The sequence below is a fragment of the Podarcis raffonei genome, chromosome 7, assembly GCF_027172205.1.
Source record: "Podarcis raffonei isolate rPodRaf1 chromosome 7, rPodRaf1.pri, whole genome shotgun sequence".
In the NCBI taxonomy this organism is placed as follows: domain Eukaryota; kingdom Metazoa; phylum Chordata; class Lepidosauria; order Squamata; family Lacertidae; genus Podarcis; species Podarcis raffonei.
In genome coordinates this window covers 89,711,652-89,729,676 of record NC_070608.1, presented here as the reverse complement: position 1 = coordinate 89,729,676, position 18,025 = coordinate 89,711,652, and the positions used below count along the sequence as shown (strand labels likewise).

At 52.2% G+C, this 18,025-nt stretch overlaps 1 protein-coding gene across 1 annotated transcript; it reads right to left on the bottom strand.

The window, feature by feature from the left end:
* Window positions 1-429: 429 nt before the first annotated feature.
* On the bottom strand, window positions 430-2,912 carry INSM1 (INSM transcriptional repressor 1). Its single transcript, XM_053394917.1, has one exon. The coding sequence runs from the start codon at window positions 2,791-2,793 to the stop codon at window positions 1,444-1,446; it is 1,350 nt and encodes a 449-aa protein (XP_053250892.1). The 5' UTR covers window positions 2,794-2,912; the 3' UTR covers window positions 430-1,443.
* Between the last annotated feature and the right edge of the window lie 15,113 nt (window positions 2,913-18,025).

Below are 18,025 nucleotides of genomic sequence, written 5' to 3'. Positions count from 1 at the left end.
GCCCCCCCGGCCCTTGGGGTGGGGGCACCTCCATTCACTGCCTTAATGCCTGACTCCAAGGTTGAGCCGTGGCAATGAAGAGATGCGTCAGTGCTGAGGCTCTGTGAACCTTGTAACCTACCTATTAAGCTTTTTAAAATCTGGACGCTTTATCAAAAGGTAATCTCTGAACAATAAATAATTACGGAGTCAATTCAGACCCACCAGTTTAAGGATTATTAACTTTGATTGGCTTTTGCTATTTTAAAAACAGACAAACCATGAATCGAAAACCAGGAATTTTTAATAGGAAATAAGGCTGCAATCCTATGCATATGCGGTTAGAAAGAAGCCTCCTTAAACCTCATGGGACTTACTTCCTAGGAAATGTAGATAGGGTTACGGTACAAAATGAATGTAAAATGAAAACAGAAATGAATAAAGTGTATCTGAATTTGAAAATACTTTTATTTGAATAGTAAATAGTTAGACAGTTAAAACAGTTCTATTGAAGCGTTCTATAAATAGCTAACAGTTAAGAAAATAATTGTGTAGAAAAGAGATTGCATCTAAAAGGAAGCTGAGCTATCCGCGAGCCCTCGAAGCAAGAAGAGAAGGGTTACAGTTGTATGTTTATTCTAGGTATAAAAATTAAACCCTTTTCAACAGATCCCTTTAAAAAAGACTTAAAAATGCACAGTGAAATGGCAGGAGGGGGCGAACTGGAGGAGGGGGCGGGAGAGAGGCAAAGCACGTCAGAAATAAACACCATAATTAATAATAAATAACGAATAAATAACAATTACGCATAAATCAACATATACAGATAAGCGTCAACATAGAGATCTACTTCGAAAAGGAACAAACATAAAAAGATTGGCATGTCATTGTATTAAGGCAGCTTCTACAACATTTTTTTGGAGACAAACAACGATTAAAGTCAAGGCATTTGTGGCTATACTAACCAAAGTTATATCTTTAAGCAGATTGATTTTGTTCACATCGAAAATTTAAAAAAAGAGAAGAAAACACACAGCGAAAAGGTAAAGCCAGATCCCAGCGGTTCACAAGCCATAATAAAGCTAATCAAGTGGGGGAAAGGTTCAGTTCACAGCCTGTGAAGTGTAAAGGCATCCATCATTTCTCAAGATTGACTTCGGGAGGGGGGGGAGAAAAGGGGAATCTTAAGTTTAAGCCAACCCTGAAGCTCTGGCCCCTGGAGCAGCCCCCGCGAGTGCAGTGGGGGCGTAGAGGAGGGAGCTGCTCCGGAGCCGGCGCTCCAGGGGAGCGGCGGAGAGAAGCCGGACACACCATCGCAGAGATGCTCCGGGGCAAAAAGGCCGGCGGGTCTGCGAGACGGTGCGCGCTGCCCCGGTGGCTGGCGTCGAAGTCCCGCGGTTGCCCCGCAGGCCCTCCGGGGCTGGGCGGCGACGGGGCTGCGGGGAAGGCACGGCTGGGCTCCCTCTAGCAGGCCGGGCGCACGGGCACCTGCAGCAAGATGACCTGGCGGTTCTCCGACGGGTGGCACTTGTTGATGTGGCGGGTCAGGCCCGGCGAGCTGTAGAAGGTGGCCGGGCAGTACTTGCAGGGAAAGGCCTGGGCGGCGTGGAGCAGGCGCAGGTGGCGCTCCTGGGCGCTCTTGCCGGCGAAGGGCTCGCCGCACACGGGGCACGGGTGGCACTCCCCGGGCAAGCTCAGCGGGCTGGGGCGGACGCCCGCCTCCTCGGGCGGGCAGGCGTCCGGGGGCTCCCGCGCCGAGGCCGGCCCGTCCAGCGGCTCGTGGTGCAGGGGCAGGTGCTTGCGCAGGGCGCTCTGGCGGCGGAAGCGCTTGGCACAGCGCGGGCACGCGAACTCCTCGCCGCCCCCGCCGTCGGGCTCTCCTCCGCTGCCGGGGCTCGGCGTGTCCCTCTCGCTGCCGCTGCCGCCGCCGCCTCCTCCTCCCTTGGCGGGTGGCTCGTCGGCCGCAGCCTTGGGCTTGGCGGCGCTGGGAGGCCGCGGCTTGTGCCAGCGGCGGTGCGAGGCCAGGTTGGCCGGGCAGCTGAAGAGCTTGTCGCACTCCGGGCAGCGGTACTCGACGCGCACGATGCGCGAGCACTTGTGCTGCGCCAGGGCCAGCGGGTCGGGGTAGCGCTCCTTGCACAGCTGGCAGATGAACTCGCCCAGCGGCTGCGCGCCGCCCGCGCGCGATCCTCCGCCGGCGCCCGCCTGGTGCTGCTGCGGCTGCGGAGCCGTCGAGGCGGGCTCGGGGGGGCCCTCTTTGATGCGCAGCCCCAGCACCGGCGACGTCGTCACCTCATCCTCGAAGTGCAGCTTGCGCGCCGCCTTGGCCTTCCGGCCCTGAGGCCGCTTGGACGCGCTGGGGCTCGGCCCATGGCCGCGCTGCGGGGCCACCGCCGGAGCCGGGGAGGGCGGCGGCGGCGGCGGGGCGGCGGCGATGGCCGCGACCGCCCAGAGCTTGAGCTCGGCCCCCGGGCCCAGGAGCAGAGGCTCGGGCGCCGGAAAGGACTCGGCCGAGAGCGGCGAGCCCAGGTGCAGGCTGCGCTCCTCGCTGACGGCCCGCGCGGGGCTGCGCAGGGGCTGCGCCGGGGCGGCGGGGCCGTCGGGCGTCCCGAAGTGCGGCGCGGCCGCGGGCGCCAGCAGAAGAGGCGCCTCGGCGGGCTGCGAGGCCGAGAGCGGAGCGGGGATCGGCGGGGGCACCAGGAGCTGCGCCGGGTCGCCTCCCTCGGCGGCCGCCGACGCCGGGCAGCAGCAGCGGGTCCGGTAGGAGATGGGCGTGGGTCTGCGGCTCCTCTTCACCAGGAAACCGCGGGGCATCCTCGGGCGGCTCCGGGAGGTGCCAAGGCGCCTGCCCGCCTCAGCCCGGGAGCGGCGCCGGCGCCCCAATCCGGGTCTCCTCCCGCTCGTCGCCCGCGCTCCCTCCGCAGGCTGGGCCGGCCGGCCGGCAAAGGGGCGCCTCGCCCGCGCCGCCTTCCCGCCTTCCCGCTCGCTGGCTCGCCCCCACCAGCGCGGCTCCTCCGCCGCCGCCGCCTCCTCCTGGCCGCGCTGCCCCCCCCAGTCGCCCAGCCTCGCGCCCGCTTTTTAAGGGGGGAGGACAGCATTGTTCGTGCCTCCTGCTCCGCCCGGAGCCAATCAGCGCTTCCCGCGGCTGCTCCCTGGGCTTCGAGGCGGCGCGCTGGGCGGGCGGGCGGGCGGGCGCCTGGCGGAGGTGGAGGGCAGCAGATGTACCTGCGGGCTGGGGCGCTTCCCTTCCTTCCTTTCTTTCTTTCTTTCTTTCCCTTTCTGGCGCCCCCTCCCCTCCCCCCCCCGGCACACGCCCAGCTCCGCCTCCCGTCACGGTCTGCTGCTCCTCTATGGGAAGGCGCACGTGCCGGGCCTTTGTGTCTCCCGGGCGGGGGGGGCGCCGGGGCGAAAGAGCCATCAGCATGACAATGCCGCCCCCTCGGGGGAGCGGGGGGGGGATGAAGCGCAGCTCCGGGAGCGAAATAGCAACAAAGGGGAAGAATGGAGCCGAAATATGTCAAGGAGAGTGTTTAAAATGCAGGAGAGGGAGCGGCGAAAATTGGGGGGGGGCTGATTGTTTCGGGGGCTTCGGACAAGGAAAATCCCGAGGAAAGATGCGCCGAGGGGGGGGGGCGAGGCGGAGGCGCCGAGCCGAAGCAGCCCGGGAGAGGGCCAAGGTGCGCAGGCGCGCGCGCCTTGTTGCTTCGGGCTGCCGGGCTCTTTCTTTGTCCGCGGCAGAAAGCAGGTCAGCGCCGCGCTGGGCCTCCTCCTCTCGGCCTGCATCTTCTGGGCGCCTCGCCCACGGGCAAGGTGCGAGGGCAACTGGGAGATGGGCCCAAAGAGCTCGGGGCGGGGGACCCGGCCACCCCGAGCTCGCCCGGCGCAACAGGGAGCCGCTCGCGCCCGAGGGGTGCAGGCCTGTGTGGCACGCGCCTTTCCACGTCGGAGGCTGGGATCTGGAAGGCGCTTACTGAACACCGTGGGGCTAACTTCTTAGTAACCAGGGCTTTTTTCTGAGGGGGACGCATACCCCTAAACATTTTGTGAATCTTTGTATTTTGGTCCCGATCTGCACTGTAAAATGGTGATTTTCTGGAGTCAAAATGAGAGTACCCCTAAACATGTTTAAAGGGGGGGGAAACACTGTTAGTAACTATGCATAGGATTAGGCTGCAAGGGGTGAATACACATCAGGATTTTAGGGTAGGCAAGCGCAAAAAAGCCTTTATTTAATAAAAGGATGTGATGGGGGGGTATTTTTTTTTCTTCCCCGTTCCCAGTTCCCCAAGATGTTTCCACACCAGGAGCTACGAGGTGACACTTGCTCGCTAGTACTGCAATGCGCACTCGGACGCGCAAAGCGATCCATATTTCCGCCTAAGCAGCAGCAGCCTGAAGTGGCCGCAGTGCGCTTTTTTGTTCTTCTTCGATCAGAGGTTTTCCCGCCTGGCACAAGTGAGCTTCCTGCAACAAATTTCATTCTCTTGGCGAAACTCGCGCTCTTCCACACTACAGGCCGAACCCGGCAAGAAGGTCTCCTCCGCAAACCTCGCTTCAGTGTGCCAGGGGCTTCGTGTCAAAGGAGCTCATGCAGAAGAATCCAACTCCTCCTGCTCCTCCTGGATTATGCCCAGCGCGTTTGGGTTTTGGGCATCAGCTGGTTCAAAACCCAGCTAATTTGGTTTAAGTAGGCTCCTGGTGGATGGGCCGTCCTGACACACTTTCTTTAAAGTTGATGAAGGCGCCCTCGGTGGCTCTGGCAGGGAGCGAGCGAAAGACAGGGAGAGGATGGGGCCGGAGGAGGCTCATACATTTTAATCCAGCCCGTGCACTTTGCTGTTTGACATCTGATGCTAAATCAAGGGGTCTAATCAAGTAGCCAAAAGGGGCGAAAGAAAAGAGTCTGCCCGTCTCCCTGTGCCTCTCCTCTCCCCCCGCCCCTGCCTCCCTGTCACCTTTGTCAAGGAAATTAACCTCTTGCTATTGAAAGGGAACCGCGGCCAATCTGGAAGAGCAAGAGGCACGTGTTGCCGGGGGGCCCACCATGGAGGGGGGAGAAGGGGAGAGGGGAGCTGTGCCCTCCCTTTCCAGACAAGACAACGCCTGCAGAAGCTATCGAGATGCTTCCTTCCGTTGACGCAGCAGCGAAGTCATAGCTGATCCTGCCTGGGGGGTTGGGGGGTGGAACTGGGGCTCCGCCAATCCTGATCAACAGGCCAAGGAAGCAGCAGGGACCGAGGACTCAACTTTCTCCAGCTTTCTCTCAATAGCTCCTTAAAACAGAGGAAAGATCGAGGGGGAGACCTCCTGGCCCTCCTGCCTGCCTGCCTGCCGGTGTGTTCGCAGCTCGCAGCATCCCGAGCCCAGAGCTGTTTTTCTCCCTGGTGCTGAAGTTAGCAAGAACACCAACGTGCTTTGGTTTGACAGAGCCGCCGACAGGCACGGAGACGGGGCTTTTCCCCCATCCCACAGAAAACGTAACACTGGTCTATGCCTCCTGGTTTGTCCTGTAGCAGTGGTAACAGCAAGATTGGGGGGGGGGGGCTTTGAAACCTCTCAGCTGTTAGCGAATTTCAGTCTTTCCGAGCTCCTTTTAATAAAAATCGAACCCGCAGGAACAGAACACACTCCAGCCGGACCTTCTTTTGCACAAACCCAGTTAAGATGACCGGAACAGTTTGTGCACTCCGTTCATTTCCGCGGAGTTTACCCAGAACTTGTTCTCCCTGGATTTGTGCCTATGGTTTTAGTAGCTGATTAAAAGGAATGAAAGATGGGAAAGCGGATCTTTCAGGTCTCCGTTTGTTGCATCAGCAGGAATCAAAGGTCGCTGAATTCGGAGTCCCCAATAAATTCAGGTGCTGAGGACAGTGAATCGTGATTCTGATTCTCCCAACATGTTCCCTTCCATGGCCTTCCCCCTGCATATCCTTCCCGCTAATTTGAATATGACGGATCAGCAACCTAATTCGGATTAAGGAGCCCTCTGGAATGCCCACCGCACAACGCTGTTCTTGCCCCACTTATAATTCTATGTCCGTGGCCTCTTCTACCATTTTCAGCTATATTTAAAAATAACATAAAAACATGATCCTTTTAAATAGTGTAGACTGCAGATAAGAGGGCTAAAGCATTAGGGTGCTGTTGTTTTTTAAGCCCCTCATCTTTCTAAATGTAGAAGAAGGGGGGAAACGCCACCCCACATAAAACACAAGGAATTCGTCTTTGGAGGCAGCAGGTTCAAACAGCGAGTGCCATGTCTTTACCAAAGGGAATCTATTGAAAGCTATTGAGGCTCTTGGATTCAAAAGACCCTTTTCTTTTTGTGTAGTGGTCGTGCTGCTGATTCTCCCCTTCAAGCCGCTCCACGTGGCCAGCTGAAATTGGGGGGATGGCGGGGCTCGTTGCTTTTCAGTCGCATACAGTAAAAATGCATTAACACTTGAAACTGGTACAAGGACTCGAAACGCATTTTCGCAACAACAGGGGAAGGAAGAAAGCACGCTCCCGAGCACCCTCTTGCAGAGCAGGTGCAAGCAGCGGCGGCCTCAATTTGCAACTAGCTAAAGCAGGCGGGTGGGGGTTAGGGGCGCGTGGCGGGGGCACCTGGAGCGGTTCCTGCTCTGCAGAAGCCCCGTTGCCTCCTGCTTGCCCCGCTTTTCCTGATCAAACAGAAGGAGCAGAGGCGCTTCAGAATCAATGCACTTGTTAATTGCCGCGGTGGGAAACAGTGGGCCGAAGTCCAATGACTCCGTTTGCGCAGGGCGAGGAAGGTGCTGCTCCCCTAACCTGCCCCAAAGATATTTAGGATGCAGAGAGCATCTCTCTTCCATCCCTTAACGCTAATTCTGTAACCTCGAGAATAGCAAAGAGTGGATCCAACCCAAATTACAAACTGGTCAGCTCCAAGGGGAAAGCTTTCAGCCCGCCCCATCTAAATCGAGAGGATATTAAAGTCCTTAAACTTCGGCGCTGGGTCGTGGCAGCCTAAGAGCCGGGAAGGAAGGCTGCGCTTCGTGACCCTCTTAAAGCCTAGGCGACAGTTTCTGAATAAAGGGGGGGGGGTCGTGGAGTATGATTTGAGTGTTCACGTTTTTAAAAAACCAACAGGAACTATGCCACAATGAGGGAAAGTTTTAAAAGCAGACAAAGTCTAACCTCGCTCCAGTGCCGGGGTTCGATAGAGGAGGAGGGGGCGCCTCTGAGAATATGGAAGGATTTGCGCAAGGAGCTGCTTCCCTCCATACACATCCTGCTTTGAGGGGTCTGACGTTGACAAGGTCTACTTTAAATCAGCTCCGGGTTATTAGGACCAAATACTTTTAAAGAAATAAAAACTTGTATTTACACAGCTCCTGAGTACTGCAAAGTGTGCATTTCGTGCGGGACGGGAGCAAATAGGATTCTTGTGCCGCGAGGAGATAAAGGCTGCGGCCACGAGGGAATATCCAAGCCCTTCCTCCGATGGTCAGCCACTACTTTTTATCAATAAAAAGCTAGACTCCGGCTTTGACAGCTGAAGAAAGAGGCAGGAAAGCCTGCCGGCAGTATTCAACCCAATTGCTCAGCCAGACATCAGCGCTCAGCTCCTGCCTTCCCAGTGTTCGGGGCCGAAGTGCGCAGAGGCGCGAGGATCCCAGACAAGCAGAAGGCACAGAACTCGGAGGCGTTTTTCTTAACGCAGCGCTGTTAATATTGTCAAGCAGATTAGGCTGCCCGAGCTTCGCTTCTGCGCGTTCTGCGCTGAGTCGCCATATCCTTCCCCAGTCCCGCGCCTTCCAGGTTTTTGGGACTCCAGCTCCCATCAGCCCCAGGCAAAAAGGCCAGTGCTCGGGGATTATGGGAGTCGTATTCCCATAAACGTAGCTTTGATCATTTTAATTCTATAAACGTTTAATTGTTAAAAAAAACACGATTATTTCCCCTTCCCACCCTTTTATGTTTTTAGCTGTTCCTATTCTTTCCTCGAGTCTCTTTTTAGAGAAAAGGGTAGGGTACAAATAAGACAAGGAAAAGAGTCCAAGGCCGCAAGGAGGGCACCTGCTGGGGAGAGGCTCCTGTGGGGAAGGGGGGCTACCTCTCCACACAGGTTACAGGCTCAGAGACCTGGCTGTAGCCCGGAAAGCCTAGTGGAGGTCCCACTGTCCCTGCGGGTTTTTTCAGGTGCCCAGCTGCATGCGCAACAGCTCAACCTCCCATTGAGAAAGGAGTGGTTTCTCGTTGGATATGAGGCCTAGGAAGCTCAAAGCCGGAAGCCAGGCCTGGCTGCACCTGGGACTGGGCACAGTTCCTGCTGCTTGAGGCAGGTCCTTCTTCCTTGCCATCAACCTCGCATTTCCCCCTACCAGCCCATTTGAGCAGGGCCCAAGCGAGGGCTGCCCTGTCCTTCAGCTAAGAAAGAGGGGGGTGAGGACCCAAGGGAAAACCACCCAAGACATTTTTGGCACCCAAAGGACTCCATAATTTGCTCCAACCATCAGATATAGCAGCGTAAGAATACTTTTAAACATAGTAGCCTCTAAACAAATGGTCATGAGGCACAGAAAGACTGCTTTCTTGCACGGAGAATTTTTTGAGGAAATATACATGAAGCAGCCTAAAGGTTTTGTTAAACCACATGTGGCACATTTAGTGTGCAAGCTGCAAAAAGGACTTTATGGACTTAAAACAGACTGCTAGAGCCTGGAATCAGAAGCTACATAAAATGCTAACACAACTTGGGCACAAGCAAAAGCACATAGACAAATGCTTGTACACCAAGTCTAACAACAGACAATTTTCTTATATTCTTGCCGTCGCTGATGATTTGACCATTGCCATAGTAAATGACAGAGACTACACACAGGTTGTGAAGCATTTAAGCAAAGATGTAGAAGTCAAGGAACTGGGAAAGATCCAGTACTAACTTGGAATTCAAGTGGAAAAAGAAAGCGGTTAATTTCTTCTTAGCCAAAAGCAAAAGATTTCTGAAGTGATCCAAAGCATGCAGATGCAAGAAGCGCACCCAGTTGCCACACCCATGACTACCGACTTTTAAAGGAATCAAGATGATTCAAAGCAGTTGCCAGACAACACTGAGTACAGATTGGAAAGCTTTTGTATCTTGTTACTAATACATGTATACCTGACTTAGCCAGTGCTGTGGGAATTCTAAGTAGAAAGTTAAATGCTCCCACTGAATATGACTGGGTGGGTGTGAAAAGGGTGGTTTGGTACTTATGGGGTATGATAAACTGTAAATTAAGATTACCAGCTGTTAGTAATCCTGATGCAGATTGGGCTGCGTGTATGACTGATTATAAATCCACAGGTGGATATGTATTTATGTTTGGAAATGGTCCTATTTCATAGGGCAGTTATATACAGAATTGTACAGCTTGCACAGACTCTTAATATATTCCACAGAGTCTTAATACATTGCAGCCCCAAAAGCATGCAGATAGATGGCCTGGCTCGATAAACTAACCAAGGACTTTAGGTTGGCGAGAAAGGGGCCTGTTAGTCTGATGGAGGACAACCAGAGTTACCTAAAGCTCTTCCAGAGTGAGAAATTTCACACAAGGACAAAGCACATTGGGGTGAGATACCACTATGGATCTGAGGCCATTCAAGAGGGACTTGTGGAACTATCTTATTGCCATACCAAGGAGATTGATTGCAGACATCATGACGAAGCCCCTACCAACGGAGAGTTTCCAGAACCTTCGTGTCAAGTTGGGACTCTGGGTGCTTGAATAAATTTTATTTATATAAATGTATGTTGCATTGCCTTAGAAAGGCTTTGTGGGAGCAGTCAAGTACAACACTTTCCTGTTGCCTAGAATGGACACATAGGGGAATGTGGCTCGACAGGAAGGACTTCCTGTTATACCTGCTCTGGCGCTTCTTCCCCCTGTGCATGACCAGGTAGATGGGTGTGACCCAAGATGACCAGATAAAAGGACTGGCCACACAACCATCTCTCTCTTGGACTCTTACTCTCAGTGCTTTCCCCCCTCAAAAAATGTTTAGGGGTACTCTCATTTTGACTCACGAAAATCACCATTTTATAGTTCAAATTGGCAAAAATACAGTAAATGGACAAAAGTACAAAGATTCACAAAATGTTTAGGGGTATGTGTACCCCTGCGCCCCTCCAGGAAAAAAGCACTGCTCTCACTCTTGGACTCTCACTCTCCTGGCTCTTAGCCAGCGCATGGCTCAACATAGCTTCACACAGGATGGAGCCCACAAGCAGAAAGTCTGAGGTGTAGCTCAGACTTCTTTTCACTGTAACCACAAGATAAAGCCTGCCTTCAGATTACTGCTGTGAACTGAATGTGAGTAAAACTTTGTTCTTACTTTTGAAGAAAACTGTGTTGTGTTATTATTATTTTAAGAGGGACATAAAGGGGAAACTTACCAGGAACAAGCCACACTGGATAGCTTAATTAAAGGATTCTAACGAATCATCAACTTGCTTCCCATAAGTTGCAAAGGGAATGTGCTCTGCTCAGTAGCGTGAGTGAGGAAGGATAATATCAAAACAATGTATCCTCTCCTACCTTCCTTAACATTCCCACAATGGAGGGGGAGCCTTGAAAAGATGTCCAAGAACTGTAAGAACCAGGCTGGCAGGGATGCTGACAAATGCCCTCCCTCCTCCTGCCTGCCTCCCTGGCAATAAAAAATGGCTCCAAGTTCAAAGTGCCTCAGGGGGGCAATGGAGATGGGATGCCTCTTCCAGGACCATGCAGGAAACATTGCGCAGAGGCAGAAGGGACCAGACCTGGGGGTGTTTGCCACCTCTAGGGTGGTTGTTTTCACCTCTGCTGCCCCACTTCCAGCCCTAGGAACCTTCAGAAGGGAGGTGCTGCCACAGACATTATGTGGGTGTGTTGAAGAGAGTGAACGTTTATGAGTCACAGGTGGGGAGAGTGTGTATGAACTTTACAGTGCTTAGTTTATTTTTTGCTATTTTGCTAATGTTTTTAGGTTTTTTAGGTTATAAATACTGTATTGATGTGCTAATCACGTACTATGACTACTGCTTTAATTGTGATGTTTAGCTGATTTTTTAGTTGTTGTTTTGTTAGCGTTTTATAGATTGTAATTGTTTCACTGAGGATTTGCTGCATTTGTGATATTCCATTATGTTCTATCATGTTGTTTTTATTTATCGTTTGTAAGCTGCTTTGGGATTCCTTTAAATGAAAAATGGCATAGAATATAACAGATCAGATCAAAGATCCAGCTCCATCTGAGGTTCCAGCAAAAACAGATTCACTGGGGCTTCTCCTGCTATTACCCTCAAGCCACCCTTCACACCCGAGCCTTTCCCTTCCCTTCCTCTTCTTTCCTTTTTGCATTTCCCAGGCCCGAGCCTGAAGGGCGTCGTGTGCAAATTTAATATCATCCTCATGATCGGAGTCATGGAGTGTGAATCCGGAGCTGCCTGGCACCTTATTCGATTCGACACCTTTTCCCGACCTGCATGAAGGCCAGCTCCACTTTCCCCCTGGGCCAAAGGAAGCCACCCGTCGCGCTGACCCGCATGAAACGCGCTTCCTGAGCAAACTCTCGCATTCGCACAACTAGTGAAAAAGAGCGGGAGGGAGAGAAACTCGCAAAGCCGCCTGAGACTCTGGATCAGGGTTACCCCTCGCCGCCTCCAAACCCGCCACGTGTGAACCAGTGCCACTGGCAAGCGGGGCAGCGCTCTGACGCGAGGCCGAGGCTGGAGCCAAGCGAGAATGGCGACTTCTCCTCTGAGGAAAGGAAGGCGGGAACGGGGAGGGGCGGCCCGGCATCCCCGCCGCGCCGGGGCCCAGATCCAGAGCGGGGCCTACACTTGCCACGCAAGGCGGCTGCGAGGGGCCGAACGGGGCCCGGCGTCTGCGTGGCGAAACGCGAAGGGAGTTCGCGCTCGACCCGTGTAGAGCGCGCGCAGAAAGCCTCCTTCGGTGATCGTGGGGATGAGGGGGCAGACGCGCGTCCTCGCCCGAAGCGGCGGCATGTGGGGCGCCTGAGGTGGAGGGGGACGGGCGGGCGACCAGGGCCGCGAGGAGCCTGCGGCCTGTCCCTCCCCGGCTGCCGCTTCGCTGGGCCTCCTGGCGGCTCTTGTCGCCTCTTCCGCGGAGACAATGGGCGCCTGGCTCTCGCCGTGTTTGACCCGGGCCGAGCAGGTCCTCGGGAGGGAGGCCTTTGTGCTGGCAGGAATTAGCGGTTGTTGTGTCTGCCTGAGGGACACGCGAGAGACACGCGAGCGGCCTCCCCCCCCGCCCCCGCCCGCCTTTGTCCTGCCGCATTAGCATAAAGCTGCCATGGATCTCCCGTTTAAATAATTACATACAAAAGAATGGAGGGGACATGAAAGCCACAACAAGAGCCAGGCAGCGGGGGGGGGGGGGGCGCCGCGGAGGACGCCCGAAGAGGCTCTTCGCTTTTGAGGCCCCCCCCCCCCAGACACACGGCGGAGGGCCGGCAGTTTGTGCAGTTTAGAAACTAGGAACTGACACGCAATCACGTCAGTTATTCATTCAATCAGGGCGGTTGACGATATAAAAGCACAAAAGTGCACAATAGTCTTTGCGAGCGGGTTCCTGTGTGCGACGTGGCGCCCTCCCCGCATCAAGGCTTCTCCCCTCCAGCATCCTGCTCCCCCACCAGTTGCCCAAGAGGGGCATTAACTGCTTGCCCGCTGTTGCTGCCCAGCAACTAGTGTTCTGGAGGAAATACATAGCCTGGGAGCTGTGATAATACACTGGTGTCCCCATGACCCCTGGCTTCAGAATTAGGAGGAAGAAAAAGCTTTCACCTTCTTTCCCCGTATCACGCATATATTATGCAGGATATAATGCACCTTTTTCATATCTCCCCCTCTCGGCCACTTACATTTTTTCTAAGCTATTAAGGCACCAAATGTCACAACTTTTTGTCATACGGAAGTTGCTCTGTCCCCTTGAGCGTTTTGGTGGGCCTTTTCTGAACTTTCTTCAGCTGTACAATATTCCCTCTGAAGTGTGTAGAAATGATGAAGATCCAAGCGCAGTTGCACCACTGATTTGTATAACAACATGATACTGGCATCCACCCCCCACTCCCTTATATGTCCCTTATATCCCTAGTACAGAATTCACCTTTTTTTTGGTCAGTCCCATTCCTGGACAATCACCAGCTCAGACCCCATTGGGGTTCAGCATTTTTTTCTGCCTCAGTATGCATCACTTTACACTTACATTAATCCACAGTTGACATTTTAATGTCCATTTCCCCAGCTTCTACTAGCCTGAACATTTTGGTGTCATAACTAAACTTGGCTACATCTGTATGCACCCCTAAATCCACATCAAATATGAAAAAGTTAAAAAGTTCTAGTCCCAATACTTCCCTAAAGTGAGCTATCAATTTATTTCTGTTCTACTTCCTCTTCTTTAACCATATACCAAGCCCAAAGAGGCTCTGTTCTCTTATGCCATGTCTAATTTGTTCAGTGGTTTCTAGTTTCTGGTCAGGATTTCAAGGCTTTTTGTAAGTCCAAGCAAATGTCGGCTGGAACATCTCTGTTGACACGCTCCTTTACACTATCAACAAACTATAAAATGTTAGCGAAACTCAAACTACATTTGCAGAAAGTATGCTTATTCTTTTTCAGGAGAACATGCTGTTCTATATGCTCAGTAATTTGATCTTTAATAAGACTTTCCAACAATTCATCTAGAACTTACTGATTTGTAATTTTGCAACCTCTTTCCTAGATACCTTTTAAAAGTGTTATGTTTCACTGGCCACTTTGCAATCTTCAGGTACAGAAGCTGATCTTAGGGACAAGTTATAACATTTTTGTTAGATGATTAGCAATTTCACATGTGTGGAAGCCATCTCAAGCCAGTGATTTGTTTTTTTTTAATTTGTCAGTAATGCCTAGAGCTTTGTCTATTGTCACCAACATTTGCCTCAGTGCCTCAGACTTCCTTTCTCTGAAATTTAGCTCAGGCACAGGGATCTGCCCTACAACTTCCACTGTGGAGACACTGGCAGAGGCAAAGAATTAATTCAGCTTCTCTGCAGTTTCCTTTTCCTCCTTCAGCACACATTTGACTCCCTTGTCACCAGATTCCCAAGCTGGTTTCCTGCTTCCAATATACAGTATTTAAAAACTTGTTCTTTATCTTTGCATTTTTAGTAATGTGCCCCTTCAAAAGATGTTGTGCAACCCTTATTGTGGGCTGCTAGCTTTTCTTTTGTCAAATTGTGTGTTATTTTCTGTTCTTTTAACAGGGGCAAAGCTTCCAATTTTTGAAGGAAAGCTTTGTGTCTCTAAAGCCTTCATTTACTTTCCTTATTAATCACACCAGTGTCCTCTTGGACTTAGTGGTATCTTTCCTGATCTGTGCCATACTGTCTAGCTGATCCACTAATATTGTTCTTTTGAATAAAAGCATTTATGAGAATTTGACTCAATTTTGCCTTTCAACTTCCCTTTTATTTTTTTATTTTTGGTCATTTCCACTTTTTTTCCTCTTTTGAAGTTAAAATGTAACTATACTGGACCTTATTCATGATTGTCTACCTGCATATCAGTTTTATTGGATAACCTTGTGGCCACTGTTTGCAGTTGGTTCAACAGCACTTAGCAACTCACCAGAACCCGGGTGGCATTTAGGATTAAGACCAGGGTTGTCCAATTGTTCTGTGGCAGTTGTTTAGCTTCTTGAGAAATGCTCACCCTAAGTACTTAGTAACAATTTCCTGCCACCTACAGCAATTTTGTGGCAGGGTCTGCATTTTTTTAATGCCCTATCTCTGACCTTATGTCAGAGATAGGGCATTAAACCTTTTTTAGCCATGGGCCGGTCCACTGTCCCTCAGACCTTGTGGTGAGCTGGACTATATTTTGGAAAAAAAATATGAATGATTCCTATGCCCCACAAATAACCCAGAGAAGCATTTTACATAAAAAGACACATTCTACTCATGTAAAAACACACTGAATTCTGGACCACCCGTGGGCCGGATTGAGAAGGCGATTGGGCTGCATCTGGCCCACGAGTCTTAGCTTGCCTACCCCTGCTTTATGCCCTCTTTCCTGTAGGGAACAACCCCCTCAGCTCCTCTCTGCCCTTCCTATAGTTTATATCTGCTGGTTAGCTCCATTCTGCTGGGTCTTCCTTATGCCCAGCACTATATTCTCCTTTAAAATAAAGCACTCCTATTTCGCCCTAATGGCTGTGAGGTTTCTAGCATTATACCATTCATTTCCAAAACCAGGTATGCCATAGGGAAGCTCCCTGTCTGCAGCACCATGCACAATGTCAAGGGGATGAAAGTGCACCAGGCTGGTGTTCCATCCAGAAGGAGGGCCACCTTCCATCCCCACTCGGGGTTTCTCCAGCTTGGAGCTCCAGCTGTTGGACTACAACTCCCATCATCCCTGACCATTGGTCCTGCTAGATAGGGATGGTGGGAGTTGAAGTCCAACAACAGCTGGATGTTTGAGAACATTGTTGCTGCAGGAGAGTTTCCTGTTGGACTGGGCCACCTGCTTTTGGGTGTCATCCCGACCCCCAAACTCTTCTCGCGCAAGAGATCTTGGAAGAAACCTCAGGAAATCGTGGCCTGGACGATCCGCGCTTCCTTCCGAGGAAGCCTGGTCAGGATGGGGCTGTTCCGGGGCGAGGGCAGGGGGAAGCCCCGTCTCCCCGCGCCCCTCCTCGCCCTGCTCGGGGGCCCTTTGTCCCTTCCCCGGCCCTTGCGCCGCGCTGGGGGCGCCTCCTCGCCTGCCGCCCCGTTGAATGAGCGAGGCCGTTGCTCCGCGGCGATTAGCATACAGCTGCCGGCCGCCGCCGCCGCCGCCTCCCTCCGGGGCGAAGCGCTTTCGCCCAGCGCGATCAGCGCCGCGCTCAGCCAGAACAAGAAGCCGGCGCTTCCCACACATGACGGAGCCGCCCTCTCTTTCTCGCACGTCGGAATATTGTCAGGCCGGGGCCTCCGCTTCGGAGCCCTCCTTGTCCGGGGAATATTTTTTTATTTGTTATTTTAAAACAGCAGCAGGGAGGAAAGCGAAAAGGGTGTCAAAAGCCTGCAGCCTTGGCCAAACAAACAAACAAACAAACAAACATAAAACCCCCCAGCAGCGCCCCCCCCATCGAGGTCGCGTTGCAGGAGCCGGCAAGCTGGAGCGGAGCCCCGCGCGGGTTGCAAGGAGAGCTTCGCTTCCGCCTTGCAGAGGCAGCTGCCCGGCGGGGGGAGAGGTTGCTGCAAGCCAAGCGAGAGATTGCAGGGAGTTTGCTGCACGCGGGCGCGGGCGCTCCTTGGGATTCCTTGCGCTGCTGGTAGTGGAAAGAAGGCCGCCCCTCCGGAGGCAGCAGGGAAGCAAGGAGAGATGGCTGTTGAGGCGCTGATTATCACAACCTGACCCTCCACTGGGTCTAGGCACCACACTGGTGCGGCAGGAGAAGATGGCAAAGTGTGGCAAGAAGATTCAAGGACAATCAAAGAAATTTTTGTGCTGGAGAAGACTTGTTCACAACTTGTAGTTTGGGAATGATTCGTGTTCTTATGTAGCTGCATTGTTTTATACTTTCTGGATGTCCAACGATCGTATTATAAAGTAGATGTGTTCTGTGTTATAAATCAAGCACTTTCTTTTTGTTTCCAATGTATTTATTACCAATAAACAATTTGGTGTGGCAAGAGCAAGAGTTTATTCTGAAAGTGTGGCCCAGAGAAAAGTTTTAGAATCACTGCCTTAACAAAACCCACAAGTCCCAGCCCTACTCCCACCAAATATAGCCAAATCTGCCCTCCCTGGTTTACATTGGAAAAAGCTGTCACATAAGGGGCGGTTGCAAGAGATTCTCTCTGCCCCTGTAATACCAGTTCATGGGGCAGGATCACAGCAGAGCACAGGCTTTGTACACAGAGTTTCTGTATTGCCCAGGCATCTCTTCTACCTTAGCCTGAGACTCTAGACTCTGCTAAGCAGATGGCTGCTTGTGTGATGTGATGTGATACATAAGTAGCAGTCACATACAACATTCCTTGTTTTGCTAGAGTGGACATGCAAGGGGATGTTTGGTCCGGCCAGTCGGAACTTCCTGTTTCCTCCTGGACTGGGACATACTTCCTCTTGCATGTGACTAGAGGTGGGCATGACCCTACCTGTGCAGGTAGCAAAAACACAAAGCACCCAGCCCTCCTCCCTTCTTCTCCATCTTCCTTTTGTCATGTGAGCTGCAGTGATTGCTAGTCTGCAGTTACTGGGATTATCCCCCCATGTGGGGTAGATCCATATGTACATATTTGTAACTAAGTCTGCCTTCTGGGATCCAGCTGTAAACAGAATGTGAGTAAACTACTTTTATACTCTTTAAACAAGATTGTGGCACGCTTATTCTTTTAAGAGGGATATAAGGGAACTTACCAGGATGGCGTTGTGGTCTAAACCACAGAGCCTTGGGCTTGTCAATCAGAAGGTCAGTGGTTCAAATCCCTGCGATGGGGTGAGCTCCTGTTGTCCGGTCCCTGCTCCTGCCCACCTAGCAGTTTGAAAGCACGTCAAAGTGTAAGTAGATAAATAGGTACCACTCCGGCGGGAAGGTAAACGGCGTTTCCGTGCGCTGCGCTGGTTTCACCAGAAGCAGCTCAGTCATGCTGGCCACATGACCCGGAAGCTGTACGCCGGCTCCCTTGGCCAATAAAGTGAGATGAGCGCCGCAACCCCGGAATCGTCCGCAACTGGACCTAACGGTAAGGGGTCCCTTTACCTTTACTATTTAGAGGCTTAAACAGCCTGCAACCAGCTACCTGTTGTGCGTTTAAAAGGGGAATGTAAAACTCTGCTAAGTTATAGAACTTGCTAGCACAAGTTAGGAAGGCTATTAATAAACAATATATCCTCTCCTGTCTCCCTGAACACCCACACTGCTGTGGCCAGAACTGCTTAGGCCTCGCTGGTATAGGAAGCTGAGCTTACTAGAAAAGGTAGATCTGGCCACTGTGCACACCTTGGTCATTTCCCAGCAAGATTTCTGTAGCACACTCTATACGGAGCTTCCCTTCTGAA

What these genes read in the sequence shown, in the direction of transcription:
- INSM1 (XM_053394917.1), bottom strand. Translation starts at nt 2,793, where the DNA reads ATGCCCCGCGGTTTCCTGGTGAAGAGGAGCCGCAGACCCACGCCCATC.